This window comes from Bos mutus, chromosome 23, assembly GCF_027580195.1.
Source record: "Bos mutus isolate GX-2022 chromosome 23, NWIPB_WYAK_1.1, whole genome shotgun sequence".
In the NCBI taxonomy this organism is placed as follows: Eukaryota; Metazoa; Chordata; class Mammalia; order Artiodactyla; family Bovidae; genus Bos; species Bos mutus.
The window spans coordinates 32,875,865-32,900,190 of record NC_091639.1 but is presented as its reverse complement, the minus strand read 5'-3'; the positions used below and the strand labels follow the sequence as shown (position 1 = coordinate 32,900,190).

At 54.7% G+C, this 24,326-nt stretch overlaps 1 protein-coding gene across 13 annotated transcripts; it reads left to right on the top strand.

The window, feature by feature from the left end:
• The first annotated feature begins 234 nt into the window (after window positions 1-234).
• TJAP1 (tight junction associated protein 1) lies at window positions 235-24,271 on the top strand. Of its 13 annotated transcripts, XM_070360675.1 has the most exons (15): window positions 235-310; window positions 799-894; window positions 9,997-10,126; window positions 11,077-11,147; window positions 12,847-12,919; window positions 14,246-14,329; window positions 17,026-17,123; window positions 17,802-17,927; window positions 19,450-19,478; window positions 20,125-20,286; window positions 20,497-20,563; window positions 20,793-20,822; window positions 21,586-21,693; window positions 21,787-21,870; window positions 22,509-24,271. In XM_070360675.1, exons 8-15 carry the CDS (start codon window positions 17,829-17,831, stop codon window positions 23,604-23,606), a joined length of 1,677 nt encoding a protein of 558 aa, XP_070216776.1. In that variant the 5' UTR covers window positions 235-310; window positions 799-894; window positions 9,997-10,126; window positions 11,077-11,147; window positions 12,847-12,919; window positions 14,246-14,329; window positions 17,026-17,123; window positions 17,802-17,828; the 3' UTR covers window positions 23,607-24,271. The 13 variants fall into 13 exon arrangements, with proteins under 13 accessions (XP_070216776.1, XP_070216778.1, XP_070216773.1 ...); XM_070360677.1 differs by lacking the exon at window positions 12,847-12,919 and having other exon boundaries at window positions 17,805-17,927; XM_070360672.1 differs by lacking the exon at window positions 12,847-12,919.
• The last annotated feature ends 55 nt before the right edge of the window (window positions 24,272-24,326 follow it).

Genomic DNA, 24,326 nt, shown 5'->3' with positions numbered 1-24,326 from the left:
TGTTTTCCTCCCATTGTTTTTTGTTTTTCTTTTTGAATACCAGAGTCTTTCCCCACCCTTCTCGCTATCTCCCTACTCCTGACAAGACACCGCCTTCCTTGTGCAGCCAGCCCACAAAATCCTGCTTTTACAGGATCCGCGGCTTTCCTCCGGGTCCCGCGCCCCAGTGCCCCAGTCGGAGGCCACACCCCATGGCCACGCCCCCGATGACGCGCGGCGCCTGGTGCGTGGGGATTCCCGCGGCCGTGGCCACTACCCGGCCTGCCCCGCGGCAAGATGGCGGTCTGAAGGCAGTGGGCAGCGGCAGAAAGTTTGTTGTGGGATTGGATTAGTCGGGCTGGGAGTCTATACTTGTAGGGGGTCGTGAGGATGCCAACGGGGAGTTGGGGCGGAGGGAGTAGCTCTGGGGTTGAGAAGAGGAAGTGGAGTGGTGGAAGGTTGGAGGCAGAGAAAAAAATGAGATAGGGATGGAGGGGAGGGGGCCTAGATTCCAGTGGTAGCCTTGGGGGAGGGGATTCCAGGCGGGGAGCTTGAAGTAGGTGTGCAGGGAGGGAGAAGCAGCGTCACGAGTTGGAGCCGAACTTCTTAGCCAAGAGTAAAAAGCCCGGAGCGTGGAGTGGAGGCCCTAGCGCAGGCTGGTGGGAGAGGAAAAGGGGTCTTTTCCATGGAGGAGAATAGTAGGGAACGGAGGAAGAGAGACCTGAAGCAAAGAGGGAACTAAAGCCAAACAAATGGCCCTCTTCTAGACTTAGATCAGCCTTTCCACAGTTCTTATAGCAGCATCTGCCCCAATTTCAGCTGAAGACTCAGGGGCCCCAGGGATTGGAAGAAATCACAGTGCCTGCTTGGAAAGAAGAAGAGGTAGCGACTTGCCCCAGCTCAACCCCAGAGCGGGTAAGGTGGCCTCCGTTGACAGGCTGGCATGCTCCCTGGAAGCAGGATGCATGGGCTCCGAGTGATGCTGAAAATCATTTATTTTGAGAAGGGCGCTCTTCTCTAGAGGCTGCCTTTTGCCTGTGGTCCCTAAGTTAGTCTTCTGCTTAGATCTCACGCTGATTTGTTGAGAGTTGGGTGTAGTACTGAGCCTTGTATGCCTTCACCTGTGCAGGCGAACGTGGGCAAGAGCCTAGAGATCAGACTGAAAATATTTTAACACATCCCTGTCACAAGCAGTTTCCTTCACGGTCACTGTATTTTCTTTGATCTCCCCATCACATCTTCAGTTTGGTCTCCTGCCCAAAGTGGAGATTTGTGGGTGACAGATGGTGGGCAGCCATAAGAAAACAAACTTCTGGTTGGTGTCCATTAACCATTTAGGCACCTGCTGTCACCGATTCCTGAATTCATTCTTGCCACATGTCTGCCTCTTTTGATCTTTTCTTTTGGTAAGAAGGGCTCATTTATTTGGGCCCGTGTTATTTGGGGATGTGGATTTGGTGCCTAGGTTGGGTCAGAGGAGTGAGGCAGGTAGGTTGGGATTAGGGAGGAGAAACCCAGATCAGTTTATAGTAAGAGGTCAGGCTGACTGGTACAAAGCTCTGCACATGTTTTTCACATCATTCTGTTCCTGAGACCCCTGATATTTGAGAGTTGCTTTACAACCTGGAGCAGTGTGATGCAAGGAAAGGCTTGTAGAACTTGCCTTTTTCTCTTCTGGTAGTTTTTTTCTTCTTTCTTTATATCTTCCTATCAAACGACATTAAAAAATATATATATATATATATATATATATATATATATATATTTTAAGTTTTGGGACTTCCCTGGTGATGCAGTGGTTAAAATTCCATGCTTCCAATGCAGGGGTCATGGGTTTGATCCCTGGTTGGGGAACTTAGGACCCACAGGCTATGTGGTGTGGCAAAAAAACAAAATCAGTTTTATTAGCAAAACTAACCATGGCTTGAGAGATAGTGGATTTGGGTTTGAGGAAAGAGAACAGGTTTGGAGGCACAGAGCGCAGTGAGTATGGTTCCCACTTCTTTGATGCCCTTTGGTTATGCCTAAGCCAGAATTAGGAGCATGCTTCTTACTGGAACCTGCTCCAGTAAGAAGGTTCCATGCTTGGATCAGCAAGTCTGATTTGATCTAGGACTCCTTACTAACCATCTTCTGCTCCCTACTCTCAACCCATCCATGCCCCCAAAAGTCTCACTCCAGGCAGACCAGCCTAAGTCACTGTCACTAGACTAACTTCAGTACCTTCAGGTATCTGAAGAACTGGTGTTGTTATTGAGCTGTGACTTCATTTCTAGAAGGTTGAAAAACTTCTCTTTCTGAGAACAATTTGTGGATGCCTCTAGAAGATTGTAACCAGCAAGGACAGTGTGGTGAGCCAGCACAGAGATTAAGAGCACTGACTCTGGAGCTAGATTGCCTGTCCAAATCTAGACTTTGCCATTTGTGACTCTGTGACCTTTAGATATTGCACAGCTCTCTGCCTCAGCTTTCTCATCAATCAAATGGAGATGGTTGGAGTACCTATCTAATAGAGTTGTGCGAAGGTCAAATAAGTTAGTACATTAGTGTATTTAGAACAGTGCCTGACATTCAGTATATATATTTGTTGTTATTATGCTGGCCAGATCTCAGCCCTAATTTCTGCTTCATGATTGAACTTGATGTCTCTCTGTGGCAGACCTGTACTGGTTTGAGCTGCTCTCCTGATGTGAGAAGAGGATAGTATAGATTTTACGTATAGTGAGAATATCCTCATTAAGCTATTTAAAGTGATATTAAAATACCAGTCATTTCCTTGGCAGAACACATTTGAAACTGTGAGGCTGTAGAATGATCAATTTACCATCGAGTGATGAAGATAATAATAGTGCTTACTGAGCACGTTCTGTATGCTTGGCACTTTTGTAAGTGGATTAGTAGTTTAATACTGTTAGTATCCCCATCTTACAGAAGAGTAAATAGAGGTGCAGCATTGTTAAGTGATTTGCTCAGCATCACCCAGATAGTAAGTGGCAGAGCTGGGATTTGAAGCTAGGCAATGAGGCTTAAGCAGTTGAGCTTTTTTTTTTTTTTTTGCATTTGGTATGAAGTTAACTTTTAAATATGCCTTCTGGCAATTTCTGTCTCTTGTTTGCTTGTCATGATGGTTAGATGTGAACCCATATTGTAGTAAACATTTTTCTGATTGTTTAAAAAATGTTTTAGGAGTTGAGCTCTTATCTCAGCTCTCCTCTTCCTCTCAGAGTTAATAACCCTTGCAGGCACTGGTGGGATTTCCCTGGTGGCTCAATGGTAAAAAATCTGCCTGTGACGGAAGAGACCTGGGTTTGATCCCTGGGTCAGGAAGAACCCTGGAGGAGGGCATGGCAACCCACTCCAGTATTCTTGTCTGGAGAATCCCATGGGCAGAGAAGCCTGGTGGGCTGCAGTCCATAGGGTTGAAAAAAGTCAGACACGACTCAAGTGACTTAGCACACACACACGGACTGGTGTGGGAGTGCCCTGTGCCATGTTCGCCCAATCTAAACTCTGTCATCATGATTCAACTTGGTGACTGCTCTTTGGAAAACTTTGAGCTGGCTGGGGTGAGCAGACAGAATGACATCGAGATCCATTCTTAGCATGCATTGACTGTGTCGGTGTTTGTGTTACTGACACGAACCGTTGAAGGAACCATAGTGTTAAACTCATAGACAGTCTGCTTGCATCTTTCTTTAAAAAATAGCAAACTACAAAAGGGGAAAACTATGTTATTAACGTGAGAGGAAGTTGGAAAATAAATGTGCTTCTGCTGAAGCTTGTGTTGTAGAGGAAGGCCCTGGTGCCACGCCCAGGTCTCTTTCCTTTAAGCCAGGCAGGAGGCAGAGTGTGTGTAAGGACTGACTGATGACTGGCTTTCCTTTGCCCAGTATTTAAGACTCACCCTTTCCCTCCTTCTGAGTCATGCCCTGTCTATTTAACACATGCCCTCAGGGCCCATCTTTTTCTTTAGTAAATGACTCTTCACTCTGCCATCAGGGCAGGCACACGCCTGGGCTCATGGTGTCGGGGGCTCCGGACCTAGGACTTGCCCCATGATGAAACTTTCTGTCTGTTGTAGCATAGCACATGTGCTTTTAAGAGCATCTGTCAGTCTCTGCTCCCCTCCTCCATCAACAGAGGAGCCACAGGCCTCAGGATGGTGTGCTTTATCTTGATTTGCGCTGCAGTCAGCATGCTGAAACGTGTTATCTCTGTACAGTACATGTTTGTGTTTTGGTAGTTCTCTGACTTCCTAGATTCGGGTCACATTTTAGCAAATGATTGAACTTCAGGGTGAAGGCTGATGGATTTTAAGCCAGTTCTCCCCTGTTACCATTCTCTTTTTGTTGTTGTCTAAATCAGTTTGTTCTCATAACACCCAGTATTCATTTGTTATCTTTGAATCAAATTCCTTCACCTCCTTTTCGCTATCATATTTTGAGTGCCAAGTCCTATGAGTAAACTGGGTCTTCATTTCTCCAGTAGGATTCAGCCTCTTAACAGCTCTTTAAAAAAAAAAAATTATTTTTAAAATTTATTATTAGTTTTGGTTGCACTGGGTCTTTGTTGCTTTGCAAGGGCTTTCTCTAGTTGCGGGGAGCGGGGGCTACTTTTCGTTTTGGTGCATGGGCTTCTCATTGCGGTGGCTTCTGTTGTTGTGGGACACGGGCTTAGTTGCACTGTGGCATGTGGAATCTTCTCAGATCAGGGATTGAACCCATGTCCTCTGCATTGGCAGGCAGATTCTTATCCACTGTACCACCAGGGAAATCCCTTAACAGCTCTTTAAACTTACCTTGTTCTCTAGCTTCTGGGTCTTTGTACACGTTGGTTGTGCTGCATTCCAGACTCCCTTTTCCTTCTTTATTGCTCCTGTGGTCTCATTTTAAATGTCACTTCCTTTGGGATCCCACTGCTCTTTACTGTCCTGTGCTTACTTCTGTTTTAACACTTGGGCTGTATTGTAATTGCCTGTTTATTTGTCTGACTCTCACAAGACTGTAAGTGCCCTGAGAACAGACACTGTCTTACTCACTGTTGTATTCTGGCATTTGGGATAGTGCAGGGTAAAAATCCCATGGATGGAGGAACCTGGAAGGCTGCAGTCCATGGGGCCGCTGAGGGTCGGACATGACTGAGCGACTTCACTTTCACTTTTCACTTTCATGCATTGGAGAAGGAAATGGCAACCCACTCCAGTGTTCTTGCCTGGAGAATCCCAGAGAAGAGGGAGCCTGGTGGGCTGCCGTCTATGGGGTCACACAGAGTCGGACACGACTGAAGTGACTTAGCAGCAGCAGGGTGCGTAAGAGATGCTTTATAATGCTGTGGTGCATATACAATGAAAGAAATGTGACGGGCAGTCTCTCCCTACTCTATCTTCCATGCTGCTGTAAAAATTTACTTTCCTATAAAACACATACTGCCTCTTCCCTTTAGGCCGTGGTTTCTCTCTTGTTTGGGATAGAGTCCACAGTCTTCAGCCTTGTGTACCAGAAGGCTCAAACTCAACTCTCTAGCCTGAGTTACTGCCGCTCTGTTTCATCTGTCCTGTGTTTCCTTGCTCCTGAGTTTCCTACTGCTCCGGAACCTTTTCTGAACATTTGTTTACTTTTTTCTTCTCACTTGTGCATTTCAGTCTCTGCATCGTGCTCACCTTTGTCTCTCAAACTCTGCTGACCTCTTGAGACCCAGCTTCTCTTCCACCCTGGTTGAGAAGACTTCTCTGTTTTCCTTTCTTCCTCTCGGTCCCTACAGCACTTTGAACCTCTGTCCTGACACTTGTCTACCTGTTTACCTGTCTATCTCTTTCACTGAGCAACAAAAAAAGGTGAGATTGGGGAACAGTGTCAGTGTGCAAAGGAAGTTTGTTGAGGCTTCTTCCCATCTTTTACGTTGAAATGACTCCTTTGATGGATTGTGACAAGCATGTGAAATTAACAATGACTTTGGTAGATACAGGTAGGAGTGAGTAGGTGGCGGATTTGTTATGTAGTTAAGGCCGGAGATGACTAAATGGGGTGGGTTTTTGCTGCTGTTGTTCTTCTATTAAACTTTTATTTTGTATTGAAGTATGGCCAGTTAAAATGTTAGGATAGTTTCATGTGGACAGCAAAGGGACTCGGCCGTACATGTGCATGTATTGGATGGGGTGTTTGAGGTTCCGTGTTCCCTGGTATTTTGTGGACTGAAAAAATGTTGGGTGAAGCTGGTGGTCTATGCTTTGAGAAAGCCAGACTTCTTGTCCCAGTTTTTTTTTTTTTTTTGGGGGGTCACAGAACAGGCTTATGAACTCAGGTGCTCCCCAGAAATGGGGTGGAAGGCTGAGGGTCGCTGTCCATTCTTTGACTTTTTGTTTTCAGTATAGCTGATGGGAATAATTCTTCAGCACCAGTTCTGAACAAGCGCCAGAGAAGTTTGTTTCCAGAAGTCTAGACCTCTTAATTGTATAATGCCGGGCCGCACTCCAGTGGGAGTTTGCAATCACAGGAAGATTCGTCTGGATTCTTGGGAGGGCAACCTTTCTGTCTGGTGTTTAACTCCCTGCCCCAGCCAGATGCCTCTCCTGTTTGCTCTCAGAGCACTCACCACACTGTGATGCAGGGGGGCTGTTAACCTGTCTCTCCCCACCCAGGGGTCTTTCTTAGGGGCAAGGTCATTTATTGAAGGCTGAGCGTTTAGTTAGCCCAACATAGGAGGTGCTGAGCAGTCCTATTCCCAGTCTAGTCCTTTCTTAGACTAAAGCAGATAAAGTCTATCTGGTGAAACTCTTCGAACTCTCAGGAAGGAAGGTCCTGCATAAACAAAAGGTGAATGTATTAACAGTCACATTACTAATTATTTTCCAGAGTTGAGTTAATGTGGTTGAATGATCTAGGTGCTTGGCTTCAGCTGTCTCCCTCTTCAGCCTTATATTCTAACCGCACATTCCTAAGCCAGCCAGAAGGAGTTGAGAGAGGCACTGGAGTACACACAGGTGTATTTTCTTGCTTAATTAGCATCTTAAAAAGGCTTTGGCTGCCGGCACCCTCTTTGTTATTCATCGAGCTCCTTTTAGTGCCTGCAGTCACCTGCTGGCTTTTCTGTGGTATCGCTGGTCCTCCCTTGGTGTGCTCCCCGCTCACAGCCAAGACATCTTGGTACAGCCTTGTTCACGCCTAGAAGAACCACAGGGATGAAACCAGTAGTTAGAGGTGGACTGAAGGAGTTTTCCCTGGGCTCTGCCCCTCATCCCTTGGTGTGGGGTGCGCACTGCAATGTGGCCCGTCTTCATGATGGCATCTTGGCAGGAGTGATAAGCTGTGTTGTACGTTAAGCAGGTTTGAGAGGAGATCAGATGAGCCAGCTGGACTGGATTGTGTTGTGTGCTTTTAGGTCTCAGAGGGACTGCGTCTGGTGAGGGTCCGTGAGTAGAAGAGTGAGACTTTCTTTGTTCGGTCTATCTTGTAAGTGCCAACTGTCTACTTGGTGACGTTTGGGATCTATCAAGGACACGGCCCCCTATTTGTGAAGCACTTTTATGTTCTCATAATAAACTGGCAGAGAACTCCCAGATGGGGGGACTGCCTTGCGGAGAGTCAGCCTAGACCCGAAAGCCCTGGGCTTCCATTAAGCTAACCAGCGGGATAGAACTCTGCACTTATCCCCTTGGGTGCTGAGCAGTGGCCTCTTTGCCCCTTTCCAGGTGAGCCAGATGGGGAATTCGGTCTCAGATGTCTTTGAGGGTCTTTACATCCGGGCAGAATTGTCATCGTTTTCCTTGGCTCCCGGGAGAAGACAGCTTTCCAGGCTTTGAACTGGAATTGGAAATGGAGGGTTCTGTCCCCTGTGTCTGTGGCCTTGGGCAGATCTCTTGTCCTCTGTGTCACTTCAGAATGGGAGAACGCCACCTGTTCTGTGGGCCTCACTAAGCTACAAGGATTGAAGGAAATACAGCTGAAGGGAAAGCACTTCTGGGAGGGTACAGCACAGGGCAGATGGAGTGATTTTGTCCGTTTGTCAAGGAACAGTGCATTGTCATCATAAACATGGTGTGTTACCTCGTTGAAAATACCAACCGTACAGAAAAATCTACAAAATTTAAAGCAAAAAGACCTTCCCTTTCTTCCCCTACTGCTCCTGTCTAAGCCCTTTCCCAAAGACAGGGAATACTGTTAACCATTTATCCTGTATCCTTCTGATCATTCTAATGTATTAATACTTCCAGACATTCCCTATCATGTATTGCCTGTAAAATAAACACAACTTAATAGTAATACATATTGTTCTTCAGCTTGTTCTGCCCTCCTAACAATTAACCCTGGGTGGGGCAGGGAGGGGGGAATTAGTCCCTGCTGGAGCCTTCAGCCTCCAGTCCAGCTTGGTGTGTTCCTGGGGGGCTGGCTGGCTCCTTGGGAGGGTTGGAGCAGCTTTCCCAGAGGTTCTTGCCACAGCAGACACCCTGCTTATCTCTGAGGGATTGTCTTTTATGCTGGGATGAAGTTTTCTGGTAGGAGAGCCCTGGAGTGGGAATCAGGATGGGTGTGGGCGTGATGTGGGCACCAGCACCCCTGGCTCGCATGTGTCTCTCTCTCTCACTCTTCTTTCATCTCTGGCTGGGAAGGGCGGAGACTTACCTGATTTCTCAACCCCTGCTGTCTGAAACCTTGGATTAACCAGGTCACTTGCTGCTCCCCATTTGGAAAACAAACCAGACCCAGCTGGTGCGTGTTTGTTTATTTATTAGCATGTCTGTGTCGAGGATTCAGAAAGTAGTCGCCCATGGCCACGCTTCCTTGCTAGTCCAGGGAAGAGATCAGAGCCCGCAGGAAGAGTTGGCATCTTCTCTGCTAGATGGCTAGCTTACTCTTCCTGGTCAGGCTTCGGCCTTTTGACCTCCAGGGCTATCAGAGCAAGGCCGGGAGCCCAGCAAGGGGGCAGTTGGGAAGCCTGTTGGAGGCTTCTCTTGCTTGTGTTCAGCGTTGGCCTGGGCTTGGGAGAAGCCAGGCCTATGTGTGGGGCCTGGGTGGTCTCTGTTTTCCCCTTCCTACCCCGAGTCATCTCATCATCAGACTGCGTGGGGGTCGTTCTCCTGCTTTTTCCCTGCCAGCCCTTCTCCATCAATCACAGCCAGTATTTGCTGATGTCTGTGCTGTAACTTTCCTGTCCTGCCTCCCCAGGGGTCGCATCTTGGCCAGGGCAGGGGGTCTCTGGGACTCCGCTGCTGTGGCACATTTGCCTGGAGATCTCTAAGCCAGGGTGTGTCACTTTCCCTGGGTGATTCTGGAGGCTTCAGGGAAGAGTGTTCCCTGGGCTAGCTGTGTGAGAACCTTAGCCTTTCTGGGCTTTGCCATTCTGAGGGGGTGGGGAGGCCCTCTCAGGGTCTGGGGAGTCTGACTGTGGCCTTGCCCTTACCCTTGCCCCATGGGTCCCTTTGGGGCCAGCTCCCTGGGAAACACCACCCCTGGCCCTTTCTGCAGCTGAAAGGTGGCAGTGTGTCACCCGTTCCCTGGGCTGGCATGGCTCCGGGCCGGGCACACACTGCCCCATTGTGCTGTGCTTTCCACGCAGCTCTTGTTGCAACCTCCGGTCCCTGGGCCAGTTCTCTCCCAGCGCCTTTCCTCAGAGCCCGTGGGAGGGGGTGTGGTGGACTCTGCTGGCACGGGCTTGGGCGAGGTGGCAGCTGCAGCTGTGGGTGGCTTTGTTCTTAGAAGCAGCTCTCAGGGCTGTGGTCCAGCCTGGCAGCAGTGTTCCGGGAATAGGTGAGACAGGAGAGCTGCCCCCTGGTAGCAGTGCCCCCTTCCACCACGGCAATGCTCTCTTTCTGTTGACAGCTGGAGAGCCTTGCTCCCTGGGGTCACCAGCCAGGCTCACTGCTTGGCAGGGTGGGTGTTGTGCTTGCATGTGGCCTGCCTTCCAGAGGGGAGAGGCCCTGCAGGGTCTGGCGGTAAGTCCGGAGGAGCGTCCCTGTCGGGAGAGGGCAGTGTGTACCCTCGGGCATCCTGCAGCCTGGCATTCCTTCTGCTCTCTTTGCAGCTCCGGAGTTGGGCTGCTCACAGACCAAGCTGTCTGTTTGTATGGAGTGCCTGGAGGGCGTCTGCCACGAGTCTGGTGCTAACCGTGCTAACCAGGAGAGCTGGCTGGTTGGGGAGAAGACACTAACCCTGTGAGTCTGACCCGGGCCAGCTAACCCACCCTGAAGGTGCCTCCAGCCACGCCTCTCGTCTCCCTTCCTGCCCCTGGCCTCCTCCCCTCTGCTTACACCGAGCCATCTCCTCTGCGCGCTTGTCCTTACCACTGGGTTCCCTCCGTTTGCCCGGTCTCCTTGCCGTAGGTGGGGCTGTGCACAGGTGCCTGTCCACCTGCCAGCCGGCTGCTGGGCTCTGCCCCCATTCCTCCCCTCAGTCAGTATGTGCCTCTCAGTTCTCCCTTAGAACAGCATGTCTCTTTAATCTGCTTTTAGCACCATGGAGTTTGAGAGCATCCCTCAGCTACCGTGCTGCTGGTTTCATGCCTCAGAGACAGATGGAAGGAGAGTAGGAAGGGAATTTTCTGCTAGACTGGATAGTTTCCTCCCTTTATCAAGAGGGGAAGATGATGGAAATTCCTGTGGCAGTCCAGTGGTTAGGGCTCAGTGCTGTCACTGCCGAGGACCCAGGTTCAATCCCTGGTCAGGGAACTAAGATCCCTCATGGACATAGCCAGAAGGAAAAAGGAGAAGATGATATCCCCATTATTCCCATCCCAGGATAAGATTTGAAACTGCAGGTTCTTCTTGGGGACTGGGAGGTTGAGGAAAACCTTGACCTGCCTGTGAGAAATGGCCTGGACAGAGGAGTGAAGCTCTGTCTGAAAGTTGGAGCCCAGAACCGGATACCCATCTGAGATGTAGCTCCCGTTGGTGACCATTGCTCTGGGAGGTGGAGTGGGAGGAGTTGGTTCCCCCACCGCCTTCCACCTCTGGAGCTTCAGGTGGACTTTAACCAAAAAGAGCTGGGAAGGGCGCCTTAGTCAGAGGGGGCAGGACCTGGCTCTGGACTCCACAGTGGGCCTGAGGGAGGCATTGGCCTCAGCTTGCCATGGAGAAGTTCCCAACAGGCTCCCTCCTCCCTCCAGGCTGGGAAAGAAGGGGCGTCCAGAGGTTGCAGGAAGGCTGACTGCGCGGGGCGCCCTGGTGGTCTGCACAGGTAACTAGACAGACCCTGTCTGCCGCCTCTGGGGGCAGTGCCCGGGGAGGGGGGCGGAGTGTGGTGGGCTAGATAGGGGGACCTGAGACCTGGAGGCCCTCTAAGCCGCCTCTGTTTCCCCTGAGCCAGGAGGCAGAGGGCAGGAAGCTGCCAGTGCCCACAGAGTGGGAGTGTGTAAACAAGAGACGGTGTAGGGGCTCCGCGGATGGTGTGGACCCTGAATAGAGAGTTAGCAAGCTGGAGGGAAAGGTTGAGGGCGGGAGGAGAAGGGGACGACAGAGGATGAGATGGTTGGATAGCGTCACCAACTCAATGGACATGAGTTTGAGCAAACTCTGGGAGATGGTGACAGACAGGGAAGCCTGGCGTGCTGCAGTCCATGGGGTCACAAAGAGTCGGACATGACTGAGCTACTGAGCAGCAGCACCCTAGAGGGGCCTGTGGCTTGGCTCTGACGAGGAGAGCAGAAGGGGCGAGGAGTGGCAGGTTGCTTCTTCCCAAGGGGCGAGCATGGGACGAAGGTCAAGTGCTGCTTCTGATCTGGGGACTTCTGAGCGCTCCGTTTGGTTGGGGGTTGGTTTGCTTGGCTCATCATCAGGAATCTTCAGCCGCTTTCCTCCTGTCAAGTGTTGGCTTGAACAAGAGGCCCGGTGGATAGACTTGAGGTATTTGCTCTGGTGGGAGCCAGGTAAGCTCTCACAGGCCACCAGCACTAGTTCTGAGACCTCAGGATGACTCTGGGGAGGAATATTCCCACCCATTCTGGTTTTTTAAATACCTGTAGTCTATTCCGCTTAGAGTGGGCAGGGGGCCAGGTTAGGGCCGCAGGCAGCATGTCCCAAAAGGGTGACGTTGTGCTTTCCCAGAGGGGTGGCAGGCCTGCCTGGGGGAGGGGCAATGGGGCTGGTCTGGGCACAGACTGGCATCTTCCAGCCTTGTCATCGGCCCAGAGGAGAGCCTGCCCGGGCCCCACCCGTGTTCTGCTGGCTGCTTGCCTGCCACGCGCCCAGGATCGCTCAGGGCTTTGCTCAGGTATCTCGGGAACAGCTGTGCCGGAAACTGGGGGCCAGGGCTGGGAGGACTGAACCCAGGCTGCCTCAGTAGGATCAGCTCTCTGTGCGGCTGTTCACTGACAGTCAAGGGGGAGAGGAGCCATCCTGATTAGGGGTGGGCATGGGAGGGGTCCTTATGGGCAGTCTCCGGACCCCCTGCTGGCCCCCCTGGTTAGGGGGCTGGCCCTTGCACGGTGGAGGCTTGTGTTTCTTGGTCCTTAGTTGGAGCCAGAGCCCGGATTTCAGAGGCCTGAGAAGCAGTTGGACCTGCACTGTGGAGTGTGTCTTGCCCCCCACCCCAACCCCGCGAGGCACAGCTTCCTCCAGGCCTGCAGGGTTCAGAGACCACTTCACAGCTGAGGACCATTCCCACAGGGGAGGCGCTCGTCCCTGTGACCACATGCTCCTGTTTAGTGGTTCACCAGGGGGCTTTAGGAAGGGCCCATATTTGGGTTTATTATTAATTTATATCCTGCTGGGGTAAGGCAGCATACAACACAGCTGGGGTATTCTGAAAAGGGGCCAGTTTTCCTTTCATTTTAAAAGCAGCAATGATTGCTACCTTCCATTTGACTTTCTTTGGGTGAATTATGAAAGAAGAGCATTAGTTAATGATTTTTGTGATGTGTATGCCTTCCCTGATTCAGAAGATTGGGTTCATTGGCCCCTCAGCGTCCTTCACTTGCTTGATTTCAGTGACAGCTGGGGACAGAGACATCAGTAAGTACAGAAATGCTGAGCCCAGATAAACTGCTGGGGTCATCATTTCTTAAAGAGAATGTGGGTGATGGAAGTCGTGGAGGCAGGCGGTTTCTTTGGGTAGGCAGCTGAACTGTGTAGGGGCAGGGGTGTGGTGCAGAACTTGGGGGCTAGAAGAGACCTGGGGTGCAGGGGAGGGCAGAGTTTGAGCCACACCTGTTTTGGATTCAGTTGTCTGCCTCTGCTCGGCCAGTGTCGAGGGGGTAACCTCTGAGCCCTGAGCAGAGAGAAAGCTGGATGCTGGGAGCTCCCTTCCTCTCCTGCACCTTTGGCTTTGCCCTGGGCCTTGGGCAGACGCACAGATGGGACGGCAGAGGGAAGTAAGGGGGTGTCCTTGGCTCTTGGAATCGAACCTTTCACTGTTGCCTCTGCGGGTGTTTGCAGGGAGGAGGAGAAAGGATAGTGGTTTGGAGAGAATCAGATTCTGAAGAGGGCTCCTCCTCCTCCTGCTCCGTCTCCAGCAGCATCAGGACTGACTTCGGGGGGACCCCTGGTCATATCCACACACGTTCATTGTCCACACAGGGGAGCGAGTCGGAGAGCTGTCCCCTGGTTCGAGAGAGGAGCCGCCAGCTCCTGGCATATATTGCTCCTTATATCTGCCTCTGATACACGCTTTGCTCAGCTGTTCAGTGGGTTCAGAGCACAGGTTCACTGTGCGTGCCGAGTCCCATTTCTAATGAAAGTAGACTTTGTTCTCTGGAGGCAGCTAATCATGCCCGTGGGCTGTAATCAGGGAGAAGGTATTTAATACAGGGCAGGCGGCAACAGGGGCCTGCGCCGACTGGCAGATTGCAACATGGCAATTACAAGGCTATCACCCCCTCACTCCACCCCTCAGATACGGTGGAGTCCTCTGAGCTGCTCCTGAGTGAGTGAAGAATGAATACTCTGCAGGAGAGGGAGGAGGAGGCAGGGTTAGGGGGGGTGGGGGCGGTGAGGAGAGCTGCTTTCCTTTCACCTCGCCTCCGTGACGCTGCGGGGGTGTCTCCCTTGACAGTGCCTGCAGGTGCAGCCCCGAGAGCCCCAGACCAGGTCAGCCGGGGGGATTGACTCAGGTCTCAGCCTTTCTCCCAGAAGGGCTTCCCTCATAACTCAGCTGGTAGAGAATCTACCTGCAATGCAGGAGACCCCGGTTTGATTCCTGGGTTGGGAATATCCCCCGGAGAAGGGATAGGCTACCCACTCCAGTATTCTGGTCTAGAGAATGCCGTGGACTGTATAGTCCATGGGGGTCGCAAAGAGTCGGACACCACCGAGCCACTTTCACTTTCACTTTTCTCCCAGAGCACGGCTGTTGTCGCACAAACCCAGCCTGAGATGAGGTAGCCCACATCCTGAGTCTTCTGCTTCCAGTTCCTTGAAGCTCAGGTAGTTTGTGGTGAGGGGTGGGAGTGGGATTCTTCCTTGTCAGTTTCTAGACTTTCTAGAAGAGCCTTCTCGTGGAGGTGCCCTGGAGCCAGCGCAGCATCCAGAGGCTAAGAGACCGGGCTGTCTGCCCGCTCCTCGTGGCCTGTGGCCCATTTGGACTTATCCAGCCTTCCCTGGGGGACTCTTTTTCTTGCTGTGGGATTAGGAGTCGACCTCGGGTTGAAACACTCCAAAGCAGCTTGGAGATCTTTGGGTGAAGGCCGTGTGCCAGGGAGGCAGCCTCTAGGAGCTGGGTCTTCCTGGAGGGGCCGCTCCGCTGCTTTGTAGCCAGCCCCTCCTCTCCTCCTGTGACCCTGTTGCCCGGCTGCTGCTCCCTGTGTTCTCCAGTAGGCCTGGCGTTGCGCTCACCCCTGGGGCTGACCTTCCCTGCAGTGCCAGCGTCCTGCCAGGCCTGTGTGTGCCTGTTCAGTGCTGGAACTGTGGTCCCCTCCAGGCTGGATCTGAGGCCCTTAGCAGACCTCAGGAGTTGGGACCAGGGCCCCAGCATGCACTGGAATTTAGGGATGTGGGGCAGGGAGTGGCATGGAGTCTCCCTCCTGGACTTGTGTTGGGATCGCTGAGGCTCCCTGGTGGACTGTCCTCCCTAGCAGGGTGTGGCCTTCTGCCTCCCCAGTCAGGAGCCATGTCCCTCCCTGTGACTCTGATATGTATGAAAAGAGCGGACTCTGGCTGGGGAAAAGAACCTCCAAAACCACTGTCGTTCATCTGAGAGTCCTAGTCTGCACTTTGACCCGTCTCACTGCTAGCCACATCCATGCTACCTGTCCCCTCAGCAGGCCAGATTGTCTGTGCATGAAAGCCCCAGGAATATGTGCTGTGGGGCCGTGAGGTTGAGACAGGGCAGGATGAGCTCGTAGGACATGTGACAGCTCGAGCTGGGGCAGCGGGGCATGGAGGGAGGCTGCTGCGTCTCCTCACGGGTAGGATGACTAGATACCCGGGCACGGTATTGTCCTCCGCCCACCGCCCACACCAGTGTCCCAGGGCTTGGAGGGCAGTGTGGGTGCTGGCAGGAATAGGGAAGGTGGGGGAAGGCAGATGCCGGCTCTGGACTTCATGGGCACTCCTGGCTACCAGTATCTCTCACTCCTGTGGTCTGACTCTTCCTTTTCTAACATATATACCGCCCCCCCCCAACTTAGACCCTCTGAGTATCAGAATCCAGGTACCCGTGCTGGCTTGGCACTTTCTGGGCCTGTTCCCCAGGCCAGAAGAGCTTCCACCCAGGGCCCCACTGAAGGGGTAGCCCCAGGGAACTGTGGGGGTGACTTGTTTGCTCCCCCACACCTCAGGAATGTGCTGTCCCTTCAGGCCTGCCCAGATTCCTGAACAGGGAGTCAGCCCGACACAGCCCGCTGTGTGTGCCCTGTGGGGACACGCTCTGCCTCGCCATCAAAGGGCTGGAGGTTGGCGGCTCGTGCCTGCTGCCACACCCCAGAACCCCACGCCAGAGGCCAGGCTGCCCAGACAGAGAGGGGAGGCCACTCCTCTTCCCGCCCTCCCCACCCCCTCACCATGCCTCCTGCCTCAGGCCCTGTTGGAATGTGACAGGAGTTGTGGCCAGGGCATGTCCCAACAGCGGGAACACACGCTTCAGCCCGCAAGGCTTCCCTCAGCCCCCAGCTCTGGTTAGGTGGATGGCGGAGGCAGGACTGCTGATGTCCGGAAGGCCACCTGAGGTTGCTGCCTCCACTGGTCCCTGTGGTAGCTGCTGCCCCCATGCTGCAGCCCAGCTCATTACAGGTCGGGGAGAGGTCGGAACCCCAAGGACTTGGAGGGGACCTCACAGGCCACTCATTCCAGCCACCTCTCTGCAGATGAGAGACAAGCTTATCCAGTGAGGCAGGGACTTACCCAGGGCCACATCGTGTGTCAGAAGCAGCACTGAGCCCGGAAGCCAGGTGTCTCAGCTCCCCAGACTGGGGCTTCCTACACAGGCTTTCCCAGCCTGGGCAAATCAACACTGTGCCGATAATGCCTTGTCGTGGGAGGCTGCACTGTGCTTCATAGGATGTTAGCAGCAGGCCTGGCCTCTACACATTAGATGCCAGTACCACCCACCCCTGGTGTGACAAGCAAAAATGCCTTCAGATATTTGCCAGATACCAGGGGTGGGGAAAGGAGGAGGCCGGGGAAGACCCAAATCACCCTGGTTGAGAACCGTCATTGCTCTAAAATGCTGCCTTTTCCAGTTCTCTCTCCTGGACCTTCCCCTCCTCTTGCAGTCTGTTTGGGCTCCTCTGGAATCATTGCTAGGAGCTTTTTTTTTTTCCCCCAGCATCTTCTTGGGCCTCTCCTAGGCTTTTTCCTGGTGTTTTCTTCTGCAACCCATGTCCCCCAAATCTCTGAGTTGTTGTTTCTAGACTCTGAGAGGCCCTGGAGATGAACAGGAGAGATACAGGGTAGGATAGGGACAAGACAGCACCAGGCCTTTTCTGGAATCAGGCGTGTGGTAAGCCAAGAGCATGGCCACACAGACACACCTGTGTCTCCCTGGGCCCGGGATGCCGTTCATGCAGAGCCCAGTGCTTCCACTCTGGTCCCGCCTCCATGGCTCTCCTGCGTAGCTCTCCTGGGGGCACTGACAGACAGGCCTTGACACCTGGTTTCTGTTTTCTTCCCATCTCCGGTTTCAGGAGCTGTTGGCCAGAGGAAGTGGCTGGGCCGTGGGATGCAGAGAGCCACAGGCTGACTCCCGGACAGCGGAACAGAGAGTGCTGCCGACGGACAGACGGTATGTTCGCAGTGAGGCCTGCGCCCCCCACTGGGCCCCCTCCTGGGGAGGCTGGCAGGTGAGGGGGCAGCAGGTGGCCCCTTTTGGTGGGGGCTGGTGAAGAGAGCGCTGGAGGCCAGAGAGGCTTGACTTTCAGGGCCCCCAAACCTGGTGACACCCCGCCCTGAGGGGTCCAGGCTGGGCATACATCTCAAGCCCTTACTTTCTGCTCACAGTTTGCTTTAAAGCTAACATTAGTCGAGCATCTGAGTGCCAGCTTCTGTTGTTAGTGCTTTCCATAATCATTACAACAACCCTATGAAATTGGTTGTTGAAGTGAAACTTAACCCAGTTTGGAATTGAGGAAACTGGTTTTTGGAGAGTCGCTCTTCCCTCTGCGGCGGCCCTCCCACGCCCGCAGGGGCCAGGGGTGGGTCACTCCTCCGGCCCAACCCGTGTGCCCTGCGCCCAGGCCCTGGGCCCTGCCTTTCCCCTCATGTAATCCCACTGGCCCTGGACGCCTCTCCTGTTCACCATTGACCCACAGGCAGTGGCACACCAGAGCTGAGCACTTCAGATAACCCTGGGAGTGGCCCAGGCCTGTCTGCCTGCCTGGTGGCTCCTACCTGTCCCCTTTTTCCCTCAATTCAGAGGCCTCTTGCCACGTCTCTGAGCCTCCTCCCTCCTTATTTCCCTCAGCAGGTTGAACAGCTCTCATCTCCCAGAATGACCAGTGCAGCCCCTGCTAAGAAGCCCTATCGTAAGGCACCACCCGAGCATCGTGAGCTGCGGCTGGAAAGTCCTGGCTCCCGGCCCGAGCAGGAGGTCAGCAAGAGTGGTCCCCCTGCCCCAGCTGGCAGCTGCAGACCTCTGAGGCGGGGCCTGGCTGTCCTGAGGGGGCATCTGGTTCCCCCAGTTGGGGTGCGAGTGTGGCGTTGCTGGTACCCGCTTGGGCTCTCAGCTGCCACCATGCTCGTGGGGGCCATGCAGACCAATGGGGGATGGCTGTGACACGTTCACACATCCAGGAGCCCCAGAGTCTGTAGTGCAGCCTAAATGATCTGTGCAGTATTATTCTTGGTGTGGGAGGCCGCCCATCAGACAAAGGTGTCTGACCTGCCCGGAGCCGGGGACTCTGGCCCTCCACTGGCGGAGCAGAGCTGTGCAACCTGCGGCCCCTCTGGGCACCTTTAGGGAGCTCCAGCTGCTTGCCCTCAGCCTAGCTGTTCTCCACTGTCCCCGAAAGGCTGACCTTCGTCCAGCTTTGTTTTGTCTGGCTGACATTTATCAAATATGTGCTCCCTGCTAGGGACCACATTAGATACTTAGGAGGCCTTCTTCAGGCAACCGCCAAACATTCTCCAGATCTGTGTTCCTCTCTCGTTAAGCTCTTGCAGGAAGAGGAGAGTTTATTCTCCTTGATACTGTGTCTCTACCCTGTTGAAGTTCATGGAGCACATTTGGAGAACTTGAGAGATGGCCAGCGTGTGCCAAGCGCCCAGGGCAGAAGTGCCATCCACGACTTGCCCATTTTGAATTTAGGAAACATTAAAAGGCCAGATACTGTGCGAGGTGCCGCCCTCTGGGCACTCCCCCCAGTTTTGTAGATGTGGTCTCTAGGGTTCAACAAGATTAATGAAACCAGTCCAGGTGTCAGTGGCTCCCAGGTCCATAGTCTGGGCCATGCACCTCATTGTCCTGCCTGCGATGAGCGTCCTGAAGCTGTGAGGCCAATCAAATGCCACTCGACATTTCCCTCCTGCCGTTGCGCAGGCTCGCTCTGCCTTTTGGTTGGCTGAGTTCTGGCCCTTGGGCTCGTGACCCATGTGGGGGCTTGAGGAAGATGCTGCAGGAGGGAGAAAGCAGGACGAGACGCTTCACTCCCCTCCGTCTGGGTTACCCCAGAGGCTGTCCTGCACTCATGCCTCCCAGGGGGCCCGCAGGGCTTCATCAGAGCTCTGGACTCTACTCCATCCCACCTGGCTTTGTCACTTCCCTGGAAAGTCTTCAGCCTTGCCTACAGGGCCCGCTAGGAGCCCAGTGAAGAGCTGAGAGGCTCTTTAGCCCAGGGAGAGGTGGCATGGCCTCTAGGACTCAGAGGGCTTGGAGCTGGTGTGGGGAACGGCAGGGTTGGAGTCTGGTGGCATGGGCGAGGGTAGTCTCGGCTGGTCCAGAAGTTACTAGACGGCCCCATCTCTGGGGGGCCCTGCAGCCCACTTGTGCCAGACACGTATGCTGCAGACATGACCCTCTCTGGGGCTGTTTGGAGCTGTTTGGAGGCGGTGGGAGTGAGCGGGAGGCAAGTGGTCCGGAGCCGAGCCTCAGGCTTCTGTTTTTTTGTGCACAGGAGCCGCTGACTGACGCGGAGAGGATGAAGTGAGTACCTGCTGCCCAAGAGCCTCCCTGCCTCAGCTCGGTCCCCTCAGCCCCAGGCTGTTGGTACCATTGGGCTTTTCCTTGGATTAGGTAGAGGTACAAGTTGGGGGATTTTAGGGACTCTGGAAGGCAGCTTGACGTTTGGATATTAGTCCTGGAAAAACATCTGTTTGATGAGAACCTGGCATTGGGGAGGCGAGTGCCTCTGAGGGGCTGCTCGGGCGAGTCCCAGCTCCCGCCTCCCGTGCCAGCTGTCTCTTACAGCCTTTTCCGTCAGCCCCGTGAGGCCTCTGCAGAGCAGGGCCCTCCTGGGCTGGGTTTCCACAAGTTGAATAATGGAGCAGCTTGACTGTGCAGTGGAGAAACCGGAGCTGGGGGCCGGCTGGCTTGGGTTGTAACTAGAGACAAATGGCAACTGTGGCCCCTGCAGTTCTGTCTTCTCCAGTGAGGGGGGCCGACTGTCCCCCTCCATCCCCTCTGCTTCCCCCACCCTCCAGGCCCAGCCGTGTTCTCAGGGCCAACAGGCCTGTGGGATACGCTTCCCTGGACTCCTGTCACCCCTACTTCCTTCTGAATCCAGCCTGGGACTCCAGGGTGGCCCTAGCACCTCTGATGCCCCTCTGCCCTTGAACCCTCACCCTCCCAGGCTTTTGCAGCAGGAAAACGAGGAGCTTCGCCGGCGCCTGGCCTCAGCCACCAGGCGCACTGAGGCTCTGGAGCGCGAGCTGGAGATCGGGCAGGACTGCCTGGAGTTGGAGTTGGGCCAGAGCCGGGAGGAGCTGGACAAGTTTAAGGACAAGTTCCGCAGGTGTGGGACCGGGGGCTGGGACATGCATGCATGCATCTCCCCGTTCACAGGGGGTTGTTAGCCAGGCGTGGCCTCAGAGGTGATCCAATTCTGATGCGAAAACTGAAGTTCTGGGAGGGGCACCTGCCCAAGATCCACATCAAGAAGGGACTGAGCAGGGTCTGAAGAGCGGCATCTTGACCCGGAGGTCTGCCTTGTGTTTCTCTACAGGCTGCAGAACAGCTACACGGCTTCCCAGAGGACCAACCAGGAGCTGGAGGACAAGCTGCACACGCTGGTAATCTGTCCAGGAGGGCAGCTTGGCTAGCGCTGCACTCACAGCACAGCACGGGGCTAGGACTTGCCAGGGGGCCCCCCGTCCTGCCCTGGGCTCGGGAGGGGGCGGCTGTGGTGGGGAGGGGCCTGCCACGTGCTGTGCGAGTCAGGGTCGTCTTAACGCTCACACTGTTTCTCTTCTCTCGTCTTCCCCTCATGCTGCCACCGTTGCTGCTGTACTCTTCTCTCAGGCCTCTCTTAGCCACAGCTGGATTTTTGCAGTTGCGTCTGAGTTTGTGTGTTTTCTCCCTTGCCCTTGCCTCCTCCTCAGCTGAGATCTGGGATGGCTGGGGTCTGCCCCTTGCCCTCTGCCCATTCCTTTCCTGTCCTCATGGGAGGCCTGGTCAGCAGTCAGTGCCTCGCTCCTGGGGGCAGGTGGGGAGCCTGCTCTTGGCTTGGGCAGAGGTACTGATTGATGTCACCACTGAACACTCATGGCCTCTCAGCTGCAGTGGCAGCCAGCCCCGCCGCTTGGAGGAAGGGGGCCTGTGGATCCAGTCCCTGAGCTGAAGATCAGAAGACTGTAGCTCCCTCCCTGCTTGACTAGATAATCTCCCAGGCGCCCCCAGCTGCCACCCAGCCCCGTTCTGTGCCCAGCCTCCTCCCTCTCACCCAATGGCCTGATCCTGGAAACAGCTACATGCAGCATAGGCCTGAGCCCCTGGGTTTGCAGTTCTTGTCTCTCAGGGTAGAAGCTCCTTCCCCTGGTGTGTAGAGCCCCTTGTGCACCCTCCAAGGCTGGGCAGCTCTTAGATTGCTCTGGGCCTGGGCAACTGTCGGTCATGCTCAGAAAGCCCCTGCCCCACAGCCCGCCTGCATTGCAGGAGAAGTGTCCAGTCTCCTTCTGTCTGTCCATCATCTGTCTCTACTTCATGTGCCTTGGCTGCCCTAGCACCTGTGGCTTCCTGTGTCTCTGGGCTGGGAGGAGGGGAGGAAGAGCTGGCTGGGGCCTGGGCTGGGTTCACTGTGAGTCTTGTGCCTCAGATCAAGAAGGCTGAGATGGACAGGAAGACGCTGGACTGGGAGATTGTGGAGCTGACCAACAAGCTGCTGGATGCCAGGAACACCATCAACAAGCTGGAGGAGCTCAATGTACGGCATCTTGGGGCCTCCCTGCCTGTGCCACTGTGTCCCCACCCCACTCCCCGGGCGGGGCTGGGCGCTGAGCTGCATCTGTGTCTGCAGGAGCGGTACCGGCTGGACTGCAACCTGGCCGTGCAGCTGCTCAAGTGCAACAAGTCCCACTTCCGTAACCACAAGTTTGCCGATGTGAGTAGCGGGTCCTCCTAGCCAGTACCCGTCCACCCTTTCTAGGACCCTTCCAGCTCCAGTTTCTACGCCTCTCTGTCCTGTCCTTGCACCTCTGGCTCCCCGCCTTTCTGCTTTGCCTTCCCCTCGCCTTCCTGTTTCCCCTCAAGCCAGGCAGCTCAGCCTCTGGTTGGTGTCCTGCATGCTCTCAAGGGCCATCACTAGGGGCAGGGTGAGGACTGGCCCTATGGGTATTTCTGGAACAGAGATGGGGAGAGGGTCTCAGTTTCCAGATCTGATGCAGGAAGGAGGGGGATGCCAGAAGTATGGGCCATAAGATAATTGAGAGAGCCCCTTGCTCCAAGGGGAAGCTCTAGACCCCAGAGCTCCAGCCTAGGGCTGACAGGGTCGACAGAAGGAGTGGGCCTTAGCACCAGTTCTGGGGTCACATCCTGGCTGTGTTGATCAAAAGCTTCAAGTCATTTCACTGCAAAATGAGGACATACCTCGGTGTGCTGTGAGAACAGGTGATAGCAAAGTGCCCAGCACACTGTGAGGAGGGAGCCTTGCACATGGCAGCCTTTATTTTTGCCCTGAAGCAAGCTGTCTTAGGCTGGGATCCTTCATGTCTCTTTCCTTTTCTCGTTCCTGTACCCCAGCTGCCCTGTGAGCTACAGGATATGGTTCGGAAACACCTGCACAGTGGTCAGGAGGCCGCCAGCCCCGGGCCTGCCCCCAGCCTGGCCCCTGGGGCTGTGGTGCCCACCTCGGTCATTGCCCGCGTGCTGGAGAAGCCGGAGTCTCTCCTGCTCAATTCGGCCCAGTCAGGCAGCACCGGGCACCCCTTGGCTGAGGATGTCTTCGTGCATGTGGATATGAGTGGGGGTGACCCGGGTGACTCAGCTAGCCCCCCAGCCCCGAGCAGCCCCAGCCCCCAACCCAACGGGGAGTGCCATTCCCTGGGCACTGCCGGGGGCTCCCCAGAGGAGGAGCTGCCCCTGCCGGCCTTTGAGAAGCTGAGCCCCTACCCAACCCCATCTCCGCCACATCCACTGTATCCTGGCCGCAGGGTGATTGAGTTTTCTGAGGATAAGGTGCGGATCCCCCGCAACAGCCCCCTGCCCAACTGCACATATGCCACTCGCCAGGCCATCTCCCTGAGCCTGGTGGAGGAGGGCAGTGAGCGGGCCCGCCCCAGCCCGGTGCCTAGCAGCCCTGCCTCAGCCCAGGCCTCCCCCCAGCACCAGCCCCGGCCTGCCCCGCCGGCGCTCAGTGCCCCGGCCAGCTCTGCCAGCTCTGAGGAGGACCTGCTGGCCAGCTGGCAGCGGGCGTTTGTGGACCGCACTCCGCCCCCGGCCGCTGTGGCCCAGCGCACGGCCTTCGGCCGGGATGCACTCCCTGAGCTGCAGCGCCACTTCGCCCTTGGGCCCGCTGGTGGAGATGAGGTGCAGGCACCATCATCCCCACCTGGTGAAAGCGGGCTTCTGCTGCTGCCCGAAGCTGACCCTGGCTTTCCCAGGGAAGAGGACGAGGAAGAGCTGAATCTGCCTGTCAGCCCAGCGGAGGAGCGCCAGAGCCTGCTGCCCAGCGATGCTGGCACTGAGGAGGGGCCCAGCGCACCTCGCGCTGAGGGCAGGGTGTGGGCACTGCCCAGCCCCAGCCGCCCCCAGCGCAGCCCCAAGAGGATGGGGGTGCACCACCTGCACCGCAAGGACAGCCTGACGCAGGCCCAGGAGCAGGGCACCCTGCTCCACTAGCGCCTGGCTCGCCTTCCGCCGCTGCTGCACTGGGACTGCAGGGCGCCCCTGCCCTTGCAGCTCAGGGTCTCCGCCCAGCCCAGGCCTTTGGCCTCTGCTCCTTGCGTGAACAGGGTCAGGCCACACCAGGCCTTTCAGCTGCATTGACTGTAACTGGCACCAGCTGGCCTCGTGGTTTTTCCCTCCTGGAATATTTATTTTCCAATGGTAACGTGCAGCTGGGGCTCATGACCTTCCAGTCAGCCCAAATCGGTCTGTTCTGGGTCGCTGGGGCGTTTATTACATCAGTGTTCATCCTCCATCCTCTTTTCATAGCCACCAGTTTTTTTTTCCCCCCCGAGTGTAGGGGGTCATTGGGATTATTAACCTCTAAGTTCTAGTTTTTGACCTGTTTCCCTCTCCTTCAATCCTCTGCACGAGCTGTTGCCTTCAAGGGGCCTAGCACAGCAGGCCCTCGGGGGTGCGGGAGAGGACTGACTCAGGGCTCCTCAGATGTTCCTCCTCCCTCTGGAAGGGAGTAGAGGGTGGGATTCAGGGGCCTTAAACTGGGCTCTCGGTGAAGCCTAGCCCCGCTCCCAACCTTGGCTCTAGACTGTTACTCCCAGCACTGGGAAATTTTCACATCGGTAACTATTTTAAAATTAAATAAAACTATTTTACTGGAATGGCCTCATTTGTATCACTGACCTTCCTTTTCCAGTCTTCTCCCCATTCTTGGGT

Excerpts from the sequence above, each read along its gene's own strand:
- TJAP1 (XM_070360679.1), top strand. The coding sequence starts at position 17,829 with ATGACCAGTGCAGCCCCTGCTAAGAAGCCCTATCGTAAGGCACCACCC. Across the intron at positions 19,479-20,124 it reads ACTGACGCGGAGAGGATGAA|GCTTTTGCAGCAGGAAAACG; the intron begins GTGAGTACCTGC and ends TCACCCTCCCAG. Across the intron at positions 20,823-21,585 it reads GCCACAGCTGGATTTTTGCA|ATCAAGAAGGCTGAGATGGA; the intron begins GTTGCGTCTGAG and ends CTTGTGCCTCAG.